Source organism: Notechis scutatus, chromosome 6, assembly GCF_049901735.1.
Source record: "Notechis scutatus isolate UNSWTSFEM ecotype Mainland chromosome 6, rNotScu1.2, whole genome shotgun sequence".
Lineage (NCBI taxonomy): Eukaryota > Metazoa > Chordata > Lepidosauria > Squamata > Elapidae > Notechis > Notechis scutatus.
Genome location: NC_142014.1, coordinates 14,588,071 through 14,606,291, shown reverse-complemented (window position 1 = coordinate 14,606,291; position 18,221 = coordinate 14,588,071). Strand labels below are relative to the sequence as shown.

At 39.2% G+C, this 18,221-nt stretch overlaps 2 protein-coding genes across 6 annotated transcripts in view; both read right to left on the bottom strand.

Moving 5' to 3' along the window:
- HDAC10 (histone deacetylase 10) overlaps positions 1–11,364 on the bottom strand; it is a 34,777-nt gene extending 23,413 nt beyond the window's left edge. The window contains exons 1-3 of one of the 5 annotated variants that reach the window (XM_087969410.1): positions 11,293–11,364; positions 8,692–8,758; positions 3,094–3,228 (exon numbers count right to left, since the gene is read on the bottom strand). In XM_087969410.1, coding sequence (XP_087825536.1) covers positions 3,094–3,228; positions 8,692–8,756 — 200 coding nt within the window. In that variant the 5' untranslated portion in view covers positions 8,757–8,758; positions 11,293–11,364. Of the gene's footprint in view, positions 1–3,093; positions 3,229–8,691; positions 8,783–11,192; positions 11,263–11,292 lie in introns of those variants that run through there. The other 4 variants (XM_087969409.1, XM_087969411.1, XM_087969412.1 and 1 more) reach the window with 4 other exon arrangements.
- A 5,872-nt stretch (positions 11,365–17,236) lies between these two features.
- Positions 17,237–18,221, bottom strand: part of LOC113412999 (uncharacterized) — a 38,674-nt gene continuing 37,689 nt past the window's right edge. The window contains exon 7 of the mRNA XM_087969094.1: positions 17,237–17,811. Within this exon, the coding sequence (XP_087825220.1) occupies positions 17,597–17,811 (215 nt within the window). The 3' untranslated portion in view covers positions 17,237–17,596. The remainder of the gene's footprint in view (positions 17,812–18,221) is intronic.

Sequence of the window (18,221 nt, the reverse complement as noted above, 5' to 3'; positions counted from 1 at the left end):
TGATTGGACACACAAGGAATTTGACTTGGTGCAAATGCTCTCAGTGTACATAAAAGAAAAGATACATTCTCCAAGAGTCAAGAATCATAAGGTACAACACTTAATGATAGTCATAGGGTACAATAAGCAATCAAATCGTACTAGGAAATAGTCAATATAAGGAACAAAGTTACAGTCATACAGTCACAAGTAGGAGGGGCTGGGTGATAAGGAATGACAACAAGATTAACAGTAATAGTAGTGTAGACTTTGTCCAATAGTTGAACAGGGTTGAGGGAATTATTTGTTTAAACCTCCCAAGTTCATGAGACAGAGAATTAATGTCATCCCCCCTTTTCTATTCAAACATATATTCCCTTTTTCCATTTTTTGTGGATTTATCTGAGTAATTACATTTACGTCAATGTTGATGCTAAGAAACTGCGGGGAATGGAAAAGCTGGGAGCCCTTAAAAGAGGGGATGATGGTCTGGAGCCATAGCTAAGGGAAGCAGGGAAGAGATCCTAGAAGCCAAGAGAAAACTCATTGAAAGGGTAATTTAAATATTCAGAAATCAAGCTTTAGCTGAAGAACATAGGATCTAGAATAATAGGGTTGAAAGAAACCTTAGATAATAATAGGGTTGAAAGAAACCTTGTTCAACCTCTACCCATGGCAGGACATCCTATATCATTCAGGACAAATAGCTGTCCAGTCTCTTCTTGAAATCACCAGTGATGGTTGTTAGGGATAACATTGTTTACCCTAACTGGTTTGGGTAAAAATAATAAATAAGGTATCATGGTTTGTTAGTTAAAGTGTGTGTAACTTTAACAGCAACAATGTAATTGAGGGTGTGGTTGTAAAAGCACTATATAAGAAGCGAGGCAATTCCAGCTCGCTCTCTCTGGCTTACTGATCCCTAATTACTGGATGGATTGATGACTGCGTTCTTGTAGGAGTGTTGATTTTTCTCAACGGAGAGAAAATAAAGATTGGACTGATTTATTGTAAGTGAACTGACATTGGCTACTCAACACGGATTTTGCAAATAGAGTATCCCCGACAAGACTTGACTGAAATTGATATATGACTAATGGACTGTTTAATTTGACTATGCTATAATTCTTAAATGGAATAAACTATATTTTTGATAGCACAAGCGTATCTGTATTTTTTACTGCGTGTTAACTAGAAAACTTATCTCACACATTTACCTGTCTTCCTATCTGACTTCGCTGCACGTTCTGTTTAGTTTGTTTTCCTTAACACCCGTTGGGGAATCCAGGCTTAACAATGGTGCACCCCCAACTTCCAGAGGCAAGCCATTTCACTGATCGTTTTCATTGTCAAGGAAATTTCTCCTTAATTCTAGGTTGGATTTCTTTTTAATGAATTTCCTCTGGTTACTTCTTGTCTTGACCTCAAGTACTTTGGAGAATTGATTCTCCTCTTGGACAGCCAGTCAAGTACTGGAAGATTGCTACTATATCATCATCGTTAGACAAGACATACCTAGTTCCTTCAACCGTTCATCATATGGTTGAGCCTTCAGTCCCCTTATCATTTTGTTGCTCTACTCTACATTCTTTCTAGGATCTCAACAGAATCCACTTCTGAATTAAATGTTACCTCTTTGCAACTTGCTCAGCAAATGACCTTTTCTAGTTATCAGGATAATGAGATGATATGCTCAACGCCAGATTATAAAACAAGAGAGAAAGAAATGTGCCTATGCTGGGAGAGGTTTATGAAGTGTATACAGTAGAAGTGGTGTGTAAAAGTCTTACACAGGAGTGCAAAAGCTACTTTACCTATAAGTTTTATTTATTTATTTTTTATTTATTTATTTATTTGATTTGCCAATTGTTTACAAGATAATAAATATAAGTGTATACATAGTTGTGAATACATGAAATGGGTACATATATGAAAAATAAAAGAATAAGAGAAACAATAGGACAGGGACGGTAGGCACGTTGGTGCGCTTATGCACGCCCCTACAGACCTCTTAGGAAAGGGGTGAGGTCAATAGTAGACAGTCTAAGGTTAAAGTTTTTGGGGTTTGGGAAGAAACTACAGAGTCGGGTAGAGTATTCCAGACATTGACCACTCTATTGCTGAAGTCGTATTTCCTGCAATCAAGTTTGGTGCGGTTAACTTTGAGTTTGTATCTATTGTGTGCTCTTGTGTTGTTATGGTTGAAGCTGAAGTATTCATTGACAGGTAGGACATTGCAATGTATGATTTTATATACCATGCTTAAATCAGACCGAAGACGGCGTAATTCAAGGTTTTCTAGTTCTAGAATTTCAAGTCTGGTGGCATAAGGTATTCTACAACGAGTAGAGGAGTGGAGAACTCTTCTTGTGAAATATTTCTGGACTTTCTCAATTGTGCTAATATCAGATACGTAATGTGGGTTCCAGACTGATGAACTGTATTCGAGTATTGGTCTAGCAAATGTTTTGTATGCTCTGGTTAGTAGTGTGATATTACCAGAGAAAAAGCTACGTAGGATTAGGTTAACAACTCTTAATGCCTTTTTGGCTATGTAGTTGCAGTGGGCTCTAGCACTTAGATCATTAGAGGTGAGTATTCCAAGGTCCTTTACAGAGCTTGGGTCATCAACAAGATCTTGACTATTCAGCTTGCATTTTATTTTCTGATTTTTTTTGCCAATATGTAAGACAGAGCATTTATTTGTTGAGATTTGAAGTTGCCATTTGTTTGACCATTCTGATACATAGTCAAGATCTTTGCTGCTTTTTGCCCGATTCTTCCCCTGCACTCTATTCGAAAGGGACATTTTCCTGAAATTAAAATACTATTAACTTTTGGTAACTATCTAATTACTAAAAGCTGTAGTGGTGCAGTGGTTAGAGTACAGTACTGCAGGCTACTTCTGCTGACTGCCAGCTGCCTGCAATTTGGCAGTTTGAGTCTCACCAGGCTCGAGGTTGACTCAGCCTTCCATCCTTCCAAGGTGGGTAAAATGAGGACCCAGATTGTTGGGGGCAATACGCTGACTCTTTAACGCTTAGAGTGGGCTGTAAAGCACTGTAAGGTGGTATATAAGTCTAAGTACTATTGCTATTGCTACTAGGAGCATACCTGTGAATCAGCATGATTTCACTCTCAGTTCCTTCTCTGGCAGAGACCGAAATGCATCTTTCAATCAGGTTATAGTGCTGGAGGCAGCCATAGCAGGAAGAAAGCCGTTCAGGGACCTCAATCTTACAGGCTTCGCTAAAAATTTGGATTCCCAGTGAAATCATTAGAAATCTATGTTGCAGCTAAGAAAGAAGATATTTTTTATTACTAGAAAGAAAGAAAAACTGAAGGAAGGAATGTGTTCTTTAGTACAGTATTGATCATGAAATACCTCAGATATTAACTAAAATCCTTTTAAACTGGAGGTTTGAATGATACAAAAGAGCATCCCAACAACCTTGGTTGTTAAGAGCAAGGCAATTAACTTTGTCATGATAGTCCTGTCTTAGACAGGCGATTGGACTAAAAGACCGCCAAAGTCCCTTCCAACTCTATGATTTTATGATTCTATGATAACAATGGACCAGTATTTCTAAGCCTTGGCAACTTGAAGATGTGTGGACTTCAACTCCCAGAATTCCCCAGCCATGATGTCAACACATTTTAAAGTTGTCAAGGTTGAGAAACACTGCAATGCATTGAGCAGAATCGAGACCAGATTTTCTTTTTGAAGCATGCAAAAGTATCCATAGCAAGGTTGTATGTATCAATATCAAAGTCCCTCTCCTTTTGCACATGCAGCAACAATGCACAAGCATACAGAAGATGTAGGTTTCTGATCATGATGCTCCATTGACTGATAGGCGTGGCTATCGAAAAAGAATAAATAAAAATAAACAGAAGTATTGGCCATTAGTGTTAGGAATATAAGTCACCTAACAGGTATTTGGGTTAGAAATATATAAACCAGGATAGATATTTTAAAACTGTATCTTTAAGAAAATGCAAAACTGTAGTTAGGTATGGTTTCTCAAACGGCCATAAGATGGAGCCAGAAACCTGTGTTGTTTTAGTCTTAGTCTCAGAAGAGAGTGTGTCTGAGTGAGTATCTCTGTTTCCTTCTGTTGGAAAATATTGCCGTTCCTCCATTTTTCCTAATTGACTGATATTTCTGGATTTGATGTAAGTCTGATACTGAACTGTTTTTTGACACTGGACTTTGATATTTGGATTATCCCTGGATTGAAAACTGACTGATTTACTTGTGAATGACTTTGGACTGCCTATTTTGGACTTTGCTTAACATTTCTGGAAGTAAAAACCTACATTTACTGTATAGTGTATCTGTGTGCTGTATGTGTATTATTCAAACACTCCTCTCAAATATGTCTCCCTGTATGCGCTCATTCTCTTAACGGGGAATTACCTCAACAATTAGTATATTTCATGCATGTGAAAAAACTGCACACGCATCATACACACAAGCACCATCTAGCCAGCCTGGCTGACCTAAAAAATATATACACTGCTCAAAAAAATAAACCGAACACTTAAACAACACAATGTAACTCCAAGTCAATCACACTTCTGTGAAATTAAACTGTCCACTTAGGCAGCAACACTGATTGACAATCAATTTCACATGCTGTTGTGCAAATGGAATAGACAACAGGTGGAAAGCAGAGGCAGTTAGCAAGACACCCCCAATAAAGGAGTGGTTCTGCAGGTGGTGACCACAGACCACTTCTCAGTTCCTAATACTTTCTGGCTGATGGTTTGGTCACTTTTGAATGCTAGCAGTGCTTTCACTCTAGTGGTAGCATGAGACGGAGTCTACAACCCACACAAGTGGCTCAGGTAGTGCAGCTCATCCAGGATGGCACATCAGTGCAAGCTGTGGCAAGAAGGTTTGCTGTGTCTGTCAGCGTAGTGTCCAGAGCATGGAGGTGCTACCAGGAGACAGGCCAGTACATCAGGAGACATGGAGGAGGCTGTAGGAGGGCAACAACCCAGCATCAGGACCGCTACCTCCATCTTTTGTGCAAGGAGGGACAGGAGGAGCACTGCCAGAGCCCTGCAAAATGACCTCCAGTGGGCCACAAATGTGCATGTGGCTGCTCAAACGGTCAGAAACAGACTGCATGAAGGTGGGATGAGGGCCCGACATCCACAGGTGGGGGTTGTGCTTACAGCCCAAAACCGTGAAGGACGTTTGGCATTTGCCAGAGAATACCAAGATTGGCAGCTGCACCACTGGCGCCCTGTGCTCTTCACAGATGAAAGCAGGTTCACACTGAGCACATGTGACAGACGTGACAGGGTCTGGAGATGCCGTGGAGAACGTTCTGCTGACTGCAACATGCTCCAGCGTGAGCAGTTTGGCAGTGGGTCAGTAATGGTGTGGGGTGGCATTTCTTTAGGGGGCCGCACAGCCCTCCATGTGCTCACCAGAGGTAGCCTGACTGCCATTAAGTACCGAGATGAGATCCTCAGACCCCTTGTGAGACCATATGCTGGTGCGGTTGGCCCTGGGTTCTTCCTAATGCACGACAATGCTAGACCTCATGTGGCTGGAGTGTGTCAGCAGTTCCTGCAAGACGTTGAGGCATTGATGCTATGGACTGGCCTGCCCGTTCCCCAGACCTGAATCCAATTGAGCACATCTGGGACATCATGTCTCGCTCCATCCACCAATGCCATGTTGCACCACAGACTGTCCAGGAGGTGGGGGGTGCTTTAGTCCAGGTGTGGGAGGAGATCCCTCAGGAGACCATCCGCCACCTCATCAGGAGCATGCCCAGGCATTGTAGGGAGGTCATACAGGCACGTGGAGGCCACACACACTACTGAGCCTCATTTTGTCTTGTTTTAAGGACATTACATCAAAGTTGGATCAGCCTGTAGTGTTTTTTCCCCACTTTGAGTGTAACTCCAAATCCAGACCTCCATGGGTTGCTAAATTTGATTTCCACTGGTAATTTTTGTGTGATTTTGTTGTCAGCACATTCAACTATGTAATGAACAAAGTATTTAATAAGAATATTTCATTCATTCAGATCTAGGATGTCTTATTTTTGTGTTCCCTTTATTTATTTTTTTGAGCAGTGTATTAAGCAGGGACCAAGGCACCAATACTTTTTTGGGATGAGCAGAAAATCCCAAGTTGCAGGGAAATCAACATCATATAAGGATCAAATGTCATTGTAACAACAGGATATCACACCAGGTGACACAGTACCTAACTGACCTTGAAGAAAGCTAAGCAGGGTCACATCTGGTTGGAATAAAGAGTTCCCTTGTTAATGTTTATGAGAAGCAAAAACCATCATCATAAAACAAATAAGCATTTTCAGTAGGAGTGTGTACATCAACAACATGCATCATAAACAGAGTACAAAAAAGCCTTATCTATAATTGCTGAACAAATAATATTTTCCAGTGGTGCAATAAACATAAATCATGCAACCACACCAGTCAGCAACAGGACAAAAGAACAGATTGAAATCAATTAATAATGTCCCATATTGCCCTTCGATCTAATCTTATAGACAGACTGCAGCACAGAATCTGGCCTGGTCTTTATTAGCTAGTCGCAGAATCAAGGAAGAAAAATCTGATTCTCTGGGTCTATTTATACAAAGGTTTTCAGTCTTTAGACCCTGGCATAGATTTTTTTTTAAAAAGGAATGTCTCCATCTTCTCAGAACCACAGGTATATTATTAAATCTTTCCTGGAGCACAGCTGTGGGGATAAATGAGACAATTAATGAAGTTCTGTGAAACTTTGGAACTGATAGCTAACTGATCAATGTGCCTAAATAAATATTATTGGGAAAAAGTCTCAGAACTGTCTGTAAGTTCTGTCAGAATAAACTATTATTCTTGGTTTCTTCTAACAGCAGAAAGGGCTTCATTGTGTCCCCCCCCCCCCCCCACCAGAAGAAACCTAAGTGGCAGGATCTCAGGTTAGATGTTCTTCAACTTCCTCCAATGATGTTACTTCAGAAAGTGATACTTAGGAGACTAGGGAAAGAAACAGAAGATCTAGTTTGTATTTGGATGGGACACCACACCCAGGAAATTCTAAGCTAGACCGAGATGTCTAAAAGAGAAATCCAGAAGAAGGCAGTGACAAGCCACTTCTGTATTCCTGCCAAGAAAAACCATGACAGGGTCCTTGTAGCCCAAGTTAAGGAACCTTTTTCGTCAAGGACAGGCAGTCAGTACATCTCAGGGCACGTTATTTAAATGCAGATGAAATAAGCTATGTTCAAATCATCACATACACTTAACCACCAAAAGCAACGTAAATTTTTACTTGCTCTGGTTATTTTGTCTCAAATGCTTCAGAAGAATGCAAAAGGCTGCATTCTTTATGTTCGTGCAACTGCAACAAATATATAAATGTTGGGAAGTAGAAAGTTATGAGAAGCACAAAACAACGTCATATTAATTAGGTTAGATATAAATGGAAGTAGAGGGTCTGACAGGTTTTCAAGATTGTGTTAGTCTGTCAAGATCAATAAATAGAAATTGTGAGGAATCTTGGAATATATCTGAATGTGGTTAGGATACTAATAACAATCTCCACAGTCAGCCAAAACTCTCTTTTCCAATTTATACCTAACAGTATCAAGTTGGAATTGTTTTAACTTTTGTTTTACTTTCCCAGGACTCAAATATCCTTTCTATAATAGTTTGGCATTCTTTCTTTTCCCTGAATCAAACGCGTGCAGGTAATGCTCATTTATAGATCATTAACTCAGCAACCGTTCAAAGTTGAAAGTACACTCTGTGAGGGATACTTATGATTGAAGTTTCTGGCTGAGTGCAATTGGCTTACTTGAATGGTAGCACTGTCCAGCAATCATGGGATCATAGTTTGTGACTTTTCCTGTCAGCCTCCCACAAGGAAAGTCAGAAGGAATGTCACAAGTCACTTAGGCATGTCCCCACCCCCTATCTCAGTGATGGCGAACCTTTTTGTCGTGGTGTGCTAAAAGCACGCTTGTGCACGATAGCACGCACACATGTGCCAGCCCCCACAATGCAATGCGCCCCACCCCCCACGCATGCACGTGCAACACCCTCCTTCCACTGCCTCTTTACCTGCACTGCGCATGCGTGCGCCTCCTAGCTTAGGTTTGGCCCCGTTTGAGGCCTTTTTCGGCCTCCCAGAAGCTTGAGGGAAGCCTCTGCGGCCTTTGGAGGCCGAAAACCAGGGCCGTTTTGCAGCCTCCAAATACCAGAAGTAGCGAAACCGGAAGTACCTGAAGTGACGAAACGGGCCTGTTTTTCGGCCTCCAAAGGCTGCAGAGGCTTCCCTTGAGCCTCTGGGAGGCCGAAAAAGGCCTCAAATGGGGCCAAAAATAAGCTGGGAGGTGCACGCATGCACAGTGCACGTAAGTTTGGCTCAGGCTTGCATGCTTGCACAAATGGCTCTGTGTGCCACCTTGTGGCATGTGTACCGTAGGTTCGCCATCACGGTCCTATCTTCTTGCACACTGTGCTATGCCTTCCTTCCCTGCCTGGGCCTTGCTGTACTCATATGCACACATCTGCATCCCAGCACCCTCTCCCCCACCTTCTGCACATCCTGTACCAAGCGGTCCTGGTTCTAATTACCATCGTAACTCAAGGACAACCTGTATCTGCAATTCCCTTTTAGTGCAAAGTAAAGGTTTCTTAAAATGAAACAACAACAAAAGCTGTACTTACTCTTCCCAAAGTAGCTTATGGTTGATCATTTCACCATCATAAACCAAGGCTGTTCCAGCTGCCATCACTTTGAGAACACAATGCAAAAAATCTGGTATGTGGTTCATTCAAGAAACAAAACATGCATCAAAAAGGGAACCAACAGAATCAAGACATCAATTGTTATTTTGCTTAGGACAATCTGAAGTGATGCTACTGCTCACCAATTTTAATAGAGCAATCCTCATCCTGGTTCAGTTTAACATTAAACTGTAGCTGAACACAATGTGAACAAGCCTATTTAAACTTCAGACAGAGCATAACTTCTTCCAGCCTTGAAGACCATTACGGAGGGAGAACTAAAAGCATCTCCTTTCAAACCCAAACTACTCATAATTGTTAGTTTGACAAGGATCAACGATCACCTAGGATTTACCAAAGTAAGGCAAAATCAAACCACTATTTCCAGCTCTACTTTGTTTTGCTACTGTTCTTTGGTTAAAACAACCATATTTCCCAATAATTGCACAAGTTTCTGAACTGGAACTAAAGTAAGTTGCTGAATGCTAACTTCAGGATGTGTGAACTTCAACTCTCAGAATTCCTCAGCTAGCATAACCATCTTGAAACTGGCAAGCTGGAAAAACACTGAATTTGAGCATGTTCCTATCCAGCTGGAAGACATTCTCAAACTGGCTGGAGAATTTCTGAGGATTGAAGTCCACACATCTTAATGCTGCTGAAGCTGAGAAAAACTGAGTTAAGAGAGAATGGTTGGTCCAAAGTCCTGTAATCCATGACCTCTGGGATCAGAGTCCAGAACCAGGACCTCTGCTAGAATTAGTTAGAATTAACTACTTTTCTACACATTGAGTCTCCTTCCTATGGCAAACAGTACTCAGAACTCATCCATGGACATGTGAAGCTACAGCCATTTGTGAAGATATTTTAATAATGAAAGGTCTTAATTTTAGATTCTCTAATCTTCAAATTCTTAGGACTTAAATAAGCACAGAAGAACAATTTTCTCAATCTCTTGAAATACCACCCAGTGCTGCTCTTAACATCACTCTTAATTACACTCGGGGCTCTTTTACCAGTTAGGTGCAATCCATAAAATCCCGATGAAGAAAATAATTTCAAGATCAAAGCTCAGTGTTAAAAGATCTAGCAAGAATAAAATAATCTGAACACGCTGTGGACTTCAACTCCCAGAAATTCCCCAGGCAGCATCTTGAAGCTGCCAAGTTTGAAAAACACTGAATTTGAGAATGTTCCTATCCAGCTGGATGACATTTAGATACCATTCTCTAGCTGGCTGGGGAAATCTGGGAGTCCGCACTGTAAGAGTTGCCAAAGAGTTGAAAAAATACCAGTCTAAATCAAGCTATTTAAAATGACAAACGCTGAAAATTTTGCGTACTGTCCTCAAAAAAAAATATTGTAAAATGTAACATTAAAAAGGGGAGGGGGGATTCTGTAAAGGTACATGAGATTGTGTTGTTATATTTGAAATAGAAATAACTTTAGAAAATTGGAAACGACATATGATTAGAATGAGGGATAGAATGGCTAGTGTAATTTAGTGAAATGTTTGTGAATAAAGTAAATGAAATAAAATAAAATGAGAAAATTGAATTAGGAAGGAATGGGAACACCTTAATTAGTCAATGTTTTATAAAATATAAGTGAAGAGGGGGGGAATTGATTATGGAAAGTTTATAATTGCTCCCATAGAAGTATGATATTTAATTGAAAAGTAACGTGAAAAATGTTAAGACTGCAATGAATATTAATGATAGAATTGAATTGGAATGTTGTTTTAATTATATACATTTATAATTTTTTTTAAAGAATGCTGTGTGTAGTTTAAGAATGTACCAAGCAGAATCCGAATGGAAGTTATGTATTATATTGAGTGTTATAACTTTAGGTGAAAGATATAAAGGCGTCATACTCTAATCAGTAACTACAGGAGAAATTTTGTTTAATGAGAAAAGATAATAGACAATTGAAACAGGACAGACAAAAAATATAAATATAATGATTTGAATTGAGATGAAATAAATACAATAAAATTGAGGAAATTAAAAAAGGGGAGAAGCCATGTAGAAAATGTAAAATTGTAATAAGATATGGAATAGAATATAAAAATGAGCATGAACCTGAATTTGTGTCTGTACGAAGAAATATAATCCGGGATTATGCTGCTTTCAAAAAAGATGTTTTAATTGTATTTTCTTTTTGTGAAAACTCAAATAAAATTTACCCCAAAAAAAGGGGGGGAGGGGGAGGCCTATGTTTCCAGTAAGATTAAGCTCGGAATGTGCAAAAAGCAAGTTTTAAAAAAATCTTCTCCTCTGACCATGTGCAGAAAGCAATTCCAATTCCCCAAAGAAAGCACAGTCGTTTCAAAACATCTGAAATCGCCTGATCGGAGTTGACAAAGTAAGATCTCAAAAGAATCTGTTCTTTGCGTTATTATTATTATTATTATGATTCCAAATTTAATTTTAGCCTACCAGAAGCCTCACTTCTTAGAGCAGCCACCCAGACTCATAGTACAGGAAAAATGACAAACGGTATTTAGATGACAAAACAAACAAACAAAACCTTTCCTACCCGAATTACAGCGTCTGCTAAACTCTCCCACTCGGCGCACGGAGGGGAGGGGAAAGAGAAAAAAAAAATCAAAGTGCTTGGAGGAAGGAGAGGACAATCAGAGGACAATCTGCAAGGTCTGATTGGCTGATTTGTGTACACAGAAGGTTTAGTCGGGCCAATCGGGAAAAGCGGTTGCAAAGAAGGCGTGGGGGGGGGGGGACATCAAACCTGCCACACAAATGTTCAATTCCCGCCCTATTCTCCGCCTTTCCATTTCTGATTGGATAATCCTCTTTGCCGACCATAGCACGTAGAATCGGGGGGAAGGCAGGGGAAATAGATGGGTGCGTTTGTGACTCCAATCGAAGCGAGGTTTGGGCTGCTTCGTGTCCTGAATCTGGAAACAAAACAAAGTGTGCATGCTGCAACATAAGATTCTTGATTCTGTTAGCTCCCTTGGGCGGAAGTGGCTCAAGATTAATATTACATTGCAGTTGAATTCATTACTAACTAACATGTATGTGTAGAAGACATTACGAGCGATTACCTTGACTTACCGGTCAAGGAATGCTTTCAGCTTCAACCACAACAACACAAGAGCACACAAGAGATACAAACTCAAGGTTAACCGCACCAAACTTGCTTGCAGGAAATACGACTTCAGCAACAGAGTGGCCAATGCCTGGAATACTCTACCTGACTCTGTGGTTTCTTCCCCAACCCCAAAAACTTTAACCTTAGACTGTCTACTATTGACCTTACCCCTTTCCTGAGAGGTCTGTAGGGGGCGTGCATAAGCGCACCAACATGCCTACCCTCCCTGTCCTATTGTTTCTTTTATTTTTTATTTTTCTTATGTGTATCCATGTATTCATAACTATGTATATACTTATACCTATTATCTTGTAAGCGATTGACTAAATAAATAAATAAATAAATAAATAAGTAAATAAATAAATAAATAAATAAATAAATAAATAAGCAAATAAGCAAATAAATAAATAAATAAATAAAGCCACACAGATGCTAGCCTACTTGTAGCAAAATACCTTATGCCACCAGGCTTGAAATTTTAGACCTAGACAACCTAGAACTACGCCGCCTTTGGTTCGATTTAAGTATAGTACATAAAATTATACATTGCAATGTCCTACCTGTCAATGAATACTTCAGCTTCAACCACAACAACACAAGAGCACACAATAGATACAAAACTCAAGGTAAACCGCACCAAACTTGATTGCAGGAAATACGACTTCAGCAACAGAGTGGTCAATGTCTGGAATACTCTGCCTGACTCTGTGGTTTCTTCCCCAAACCCCAAAAACTTTAACCTTAGACTGTCTACTAGACCTCACCCCTTTCCTAAGAGGTCTGTAGGGGGCGTGCATAAGCGCACCAACGTGCCTACCGTCCCTGTCCTATTGTTTCTTTTATTTTTCTTATATGTACCCATTTCATGTATTCATAACTATGTATATACTTATACCTGTTATCTTGTAAGCGATTGACAAATCAAAAAATCAAAAATCAATCAAATACAACAACGACAACATAAAGGTCATTTTCTTTCCTTTACTTTGGCGAATTCCAATTTCTTGTAGAATCCATTCCTGGTTTTCTGTATAGCTCATGCTTCGCTGACTTTGTTTTCCATAGAGCCCAGCTGGGGCTATGTTCGTTCTCAGCTCCAGTCATTTTCTATCGTACCCGTACCGGCGCTGCTGTTTATTTCAAAGCATCATTTGAACATGTGCGTATTCTCAGTTAATCATCTCAATAATTTAGTGCCATTTAAGCATCTTCTCATTAGGCCGCTGCTTTCAAGAGACCGATTACTTTTATTTAAACTTATGTCTCTTCTTGGTCCTAACACGCTCAAATTGCATTTACATTTAATATTCGTATGGAAGTCTAAAGTATGTGCTATTGGATAAAGGAGGCTCAAGTTCTGGTTTATACATTTATTACAACATATCTAAAAATTGAACCAGCATCAATGGTTTGTTATACTCACACAGTTGCAACAATGATCATTTGTCCAACAATTGCTGGTTATGGTAGGCACAGATATTTCATTCCACTGTTTTAGTCATTTTCCTTTCCCAGTTTTATATAAATTTGCTACTGTTTATGGGCATCTCCTTTAAGATACTAGCTCCATGTGAAGGGTGGTTCTGAGATAATAGGTTCTGAGCTTTTACAGTCAAATGTTGAAGCAGAAACATTGAATTGCAATGGTGCATCTTACCTCCAAGGGAGGGTGGAATGTTGGCTCATCTATTTTTACTGCAAAGAAATTTACTTTGAATGGCGCTCACAATCCTGGTGACTATTTGGACATGTCCACGGAGGTTTCTTGGCTACAGATCCTCAGTGCTTTGTCACCAACCTCTCTAGCATGTTGCTTTGATTTCTCAGATTAGCGTTTAATTCTAGAATTTATTGGTTCCTCACCCTAGATTTGACAACCTTAAGAGAAGAAGCTTTTCCCCTGAGATCTGTGTTGGCTAAGTGCTATGCATGTATAAAGAACAAGAAACATCCAATTTGCAAAAGTTTTTAAAGAATGAAAATATGAACACAATTATTAATACATGAGAAAGACCTCAGATAAGGATCTCTACAAGAATACCATTATTTGCTAAAAGCACATGTACTATTGTGACGAACAAAAGAAAAATATAGACTTCTGAAATTAAAATAATATGGGTTTGTTTCTGTCTGTCTCCAGCACATTGGAGGCTTGTTGGCTGTCATGCAAAACAGAGTTGATGGTGTTTTTCACATGTACCCAGGGGTGGGATTCAATTTTTTTTAACAACCAGTTCTGTGGGCGTGGCTTAGTTGGTGGGCATGGCTTGGTGGTCATGGTATTGGCTGGGTGTGGCCAACTCAATATCACTCACATTGAGGCACACGTCTCCTCGCCTGGCCTCTCATGACTGTGGGGATGCTGCAACAGTCGTAAGTGTGAAAAAGGGTCATAAGTCACTTTTTTCAGTGCCACTGTAACTTTGAATGGTCACTCCACACAAGCAAAGTACCAGCAAAGGAGGAAAAAAAACCTCCAGAGAAGTTCCAGAGACAGTAAGTCTAGTCCTGCCAAGAATGTAATAAGGGTTAACGGAGAGGCAGTTTCTGTAAGCAACACCAGAATGTTTCCTTCCTGCCTTCCTTACAGGATTAGGCCAGTAATTTCTTCTAACAACGGGTTCTCCAAACTGCTTAGAATGTTAACAAGCGGTTCTAGCGAATAGGTGCGAACTGGTAGAATCCCACCCCTGCATGTACCTGATACATTGGAGGAATATGTATATCCAATAGAACCCATATCAAATTCCGAGCCTGTATATATGCACAAATAATGCCTGTTTCGTAAGTTTCAGTGACTTACTTCTGTGGAAACCAAAATTGATTAAATACTGGTGAATCAGAAATTTTTCACTACTGAGAAGTGAGATACGCCCAACATGTATGGTAAAAAACATCAAGATGATGGCCACAATGGTATGCTTGAAATTCCAGCCACATTTTTTTTGGGGGGTGGGGGGGGGAGGTAACAAGAGTTTTGATTGCACCCATGATTCCAATGCTAAAATGAATGAAATCATAGTAATCTCTAATTGACAATTGGATAATTGAACTAGCTGGATCCAGAAAATAGATCCAGATATATATTATAGGAATACTGTCCTTGTCCCGAGAAAGGTTTTGCAATGTGGACTTAAATCAGCCGTGGAATTCATTTTACCTTCATTTCGGGTAAAAAAAAAATATGAATTCTGATTATTCCCCTAAAAACAGTCACACATTTTACATCAAGACCTATCAGGACTTTGGAATCAGATTTCTTGTATTTGTTTCCTAAATGCCAACTATAACTATTCTGCATCTAAAGCCCATTGACATTCAGGTTAAAGCATTTGCCTGTGTGTTAGCAAAGAAGAGGTAATATGTGAAAGTGAAAAAACTGAAAATCATTATTGTTCCCATCTATCAAGCTAAGCATTGATCAAAGGTTTAAAAAGAGGTGGTAAAGTACATGCAGAATAAATAAAAGCTTCCTCTAAGCTTAAGAAACAAATAAATCAATGTCCTGTGTTTTGTTTCTTTCATTGATTTTAAACTTTAATGAATAAAAAAAAAACAGGTTAGAAACCAAATTCAATCAAACATTTAATCAAACAGTTGTCCTAGTTTAATGTCAATTACTATACATATTCATTTATTGCAATAAGTAGGGGAACATGATGAAGAATTAGGTTTGTGGCTTAATATCAATAGTCATAAGACCTCCTCAGCATCTAGCAACTCAAATTTCTTCAAATTCACATTTGCCACAGAAAAGATTCTGTGAAAGGATAAACATTTATATTAATTCTGAACTGAAATCTGTTCTTCCGTCAAAAAGGCATCTGTTTTTCTACCACATTCTCTTTTTTCCCCAGTTCCTTCAAACATGAGCCACCATCAACTTCAGATCAGTGCACCCCTTTATTCTTATGACATCAAAAGCTTTGGAAAGTTTAAGCTCAGCTGAGGTCCTGCTCCTTTCAGCTCTGCTCCTGCTCCAGTCAAAAAAGCAATAGCACTTACATATAGCAAAGATTCGAAATACCTGATTGTAAATGTATTAACAGCGGCTAGGATTGTATTTGCTAAAAACTGGAAAAATGAGAAAATACCATCGCAGGAGGAAATCATTAAGAAAATATTGGAATGTGCTGAAATGAATAGATTGACATTTGAAATTAGACAACAAGAGGATAAACCATTTTATAAAATTTGGGACCTTTTCTATCAATGGTTAGATAATAAAATACAATAATGAAATATGTAGATTTTTAGAAAATAATAAATATATAAAGATGTACTTCTTTTTTATTATACCTACAAAATGTTTTTAGGATAGATTTGGGAGGATAATATGAATTGTTATAAAATAAACTAAGTAAATTATGGTTATCTCGTAAAATATGAATGAATAAAACTATAGTCAAATGATTGATTAATAATGATACTAGGGTATTCAATTTTTGATTGATAATATGCGTTATTATGCAATGTAACTGTAACTGAAGACTATGAAATGGATGCACACAAAAAATTGTAAACCAACCGGCACACTGCTTGTATATCTATGGAAGAAAGTCTGATGTTTTTATGTTTTGTTTGTTTATGTTTGTTTTTAAAAACCAATAAAATTTACAAAAAAAAAATAGCAATAGCACTTAGACTTATATACCACTTTATAGTGCTTTACAGCCCTCTCAAAGCGGTTTACAGAGTCAGCATATTGTTCCCAACAATTTGGGTCCTCATATTGTCCTCATATCAAAATGTTTCAAGGGCAGTAGCAAAGAAGAGAATTTCTCTTTTGAAGAGCCTCTGCTTCATTTGATCTCACTTTCCTTGAATTGTTCCACTGCCATCTGAAATCAAAGTCTTCAGATTCCTTGGTTTATATTCATCCTGCTGTGAGTACCTTCAGGAGTACCCAGAAGGTTAGTATATCTCCCCCACCCCCCATGTTGTGGAAAAAGCAAAGAGGGTGGAGGGAAGAAGTTGGAGTGCCAATTTCCCTCCATCAGTCAGATGGTCCTTTCATATGTCTCTCTCCCTTTGTCAATTCCAACTCCAGGATGCATCACGAAGGTAGAGCAGCAGTAAAATAACATGGGGAAAGGATCTTACAGTAGAAGAGTCTTCAAGCATTTATCACTGCAAGGTGACATTCCTTGAAGTGCCCCCTGCTTTCTCCAGAGCTGAGAAAGGCTCTGGAGACATCACTTGTTATATTACATTTTCCCTTGGGATTTTACTGAGGGTTAGGAAGTTGCATACTGCTTGGGAGAGCATTGTACAGTACAGAATGGGACTCTCTCGACTGCTTGAAAAATTAAGATTAAGGATTCCAGTTTTTCAACCTTGCCTGAAAAAACACCCCATCATTTATTTGTTTACATGCCCTTTCAATTCACATCAAATTGAACGAGAAGGCTAAAATCGCTATATCAAAGATGACCCTAACAGATGAACAATGAGTTCAGTTTTCAAGCAACACATCAATATGTCAGTATTACACCAACTGCTATGACCATGATAACAATTCAAATCAGAACCGGTGGTTAAATAACTGCTTTCCTTAATAGATGCTATAAGCTGGGTTTAAAAAATAACAACAAAAACCAGCAAGCTAATGGATTAGACCTTAATGCTCAGCTCTTCCAGAATTTTTCCATCAGTGATACCAGAGACCCAAAGATTAAAATCCTTGGTTTAGCATCTGCATAGTTTGCTCATAAACACAGTTGGCTTGTTAAGATCCAAGCTGTAGCCTCAGGAAGCCCATCATGGCTAAAAAGAAGAGTCCTGTTGGTCCAGGAGATCTGCTGGCCGTGCTACTGGCTGGCATGCATTCAAGGCTGGTGATTGCTGAACTGGCCTGGCTAAATGTTGCTGCCCCTCCAATGGTAGCATCGCAGACATCATGGGTAGTGCAGCCCTTCATGGCAACTTTTGTCGATGATTCTTCTGGTGTTTTAGAAAGACAGAAAATGACAAAATACACGTTAACCACAAGGGGGCAACAAATACACATCAACCCATTTCTTCAAGGCCAAAGAAATACTGTTAGTCTACACCCACTTCTCCCAGATGGCCTTCTTTCTCCCATGGAACCAAATTGCTGCATTTGTAACTTGTGTTTTGAGAGAAAGATTCCTATCCTTGATTTTAAATTAAAGAGAATCAACAGTCAAATCCTGCGCAACCTAATAAGCAGAAAGCAATGTAATAAAGGAGGGCAATAACATCAAACATTTTGCAGACAACAGATCAACCCCCAACATCAACCGTATTGCCTCGGCTAATTCATTTTGCTTCTGTAAACTCAAAATATTTCTCATAAATTATCTGAATGGTGCAGTGGGCCTAAAACATAC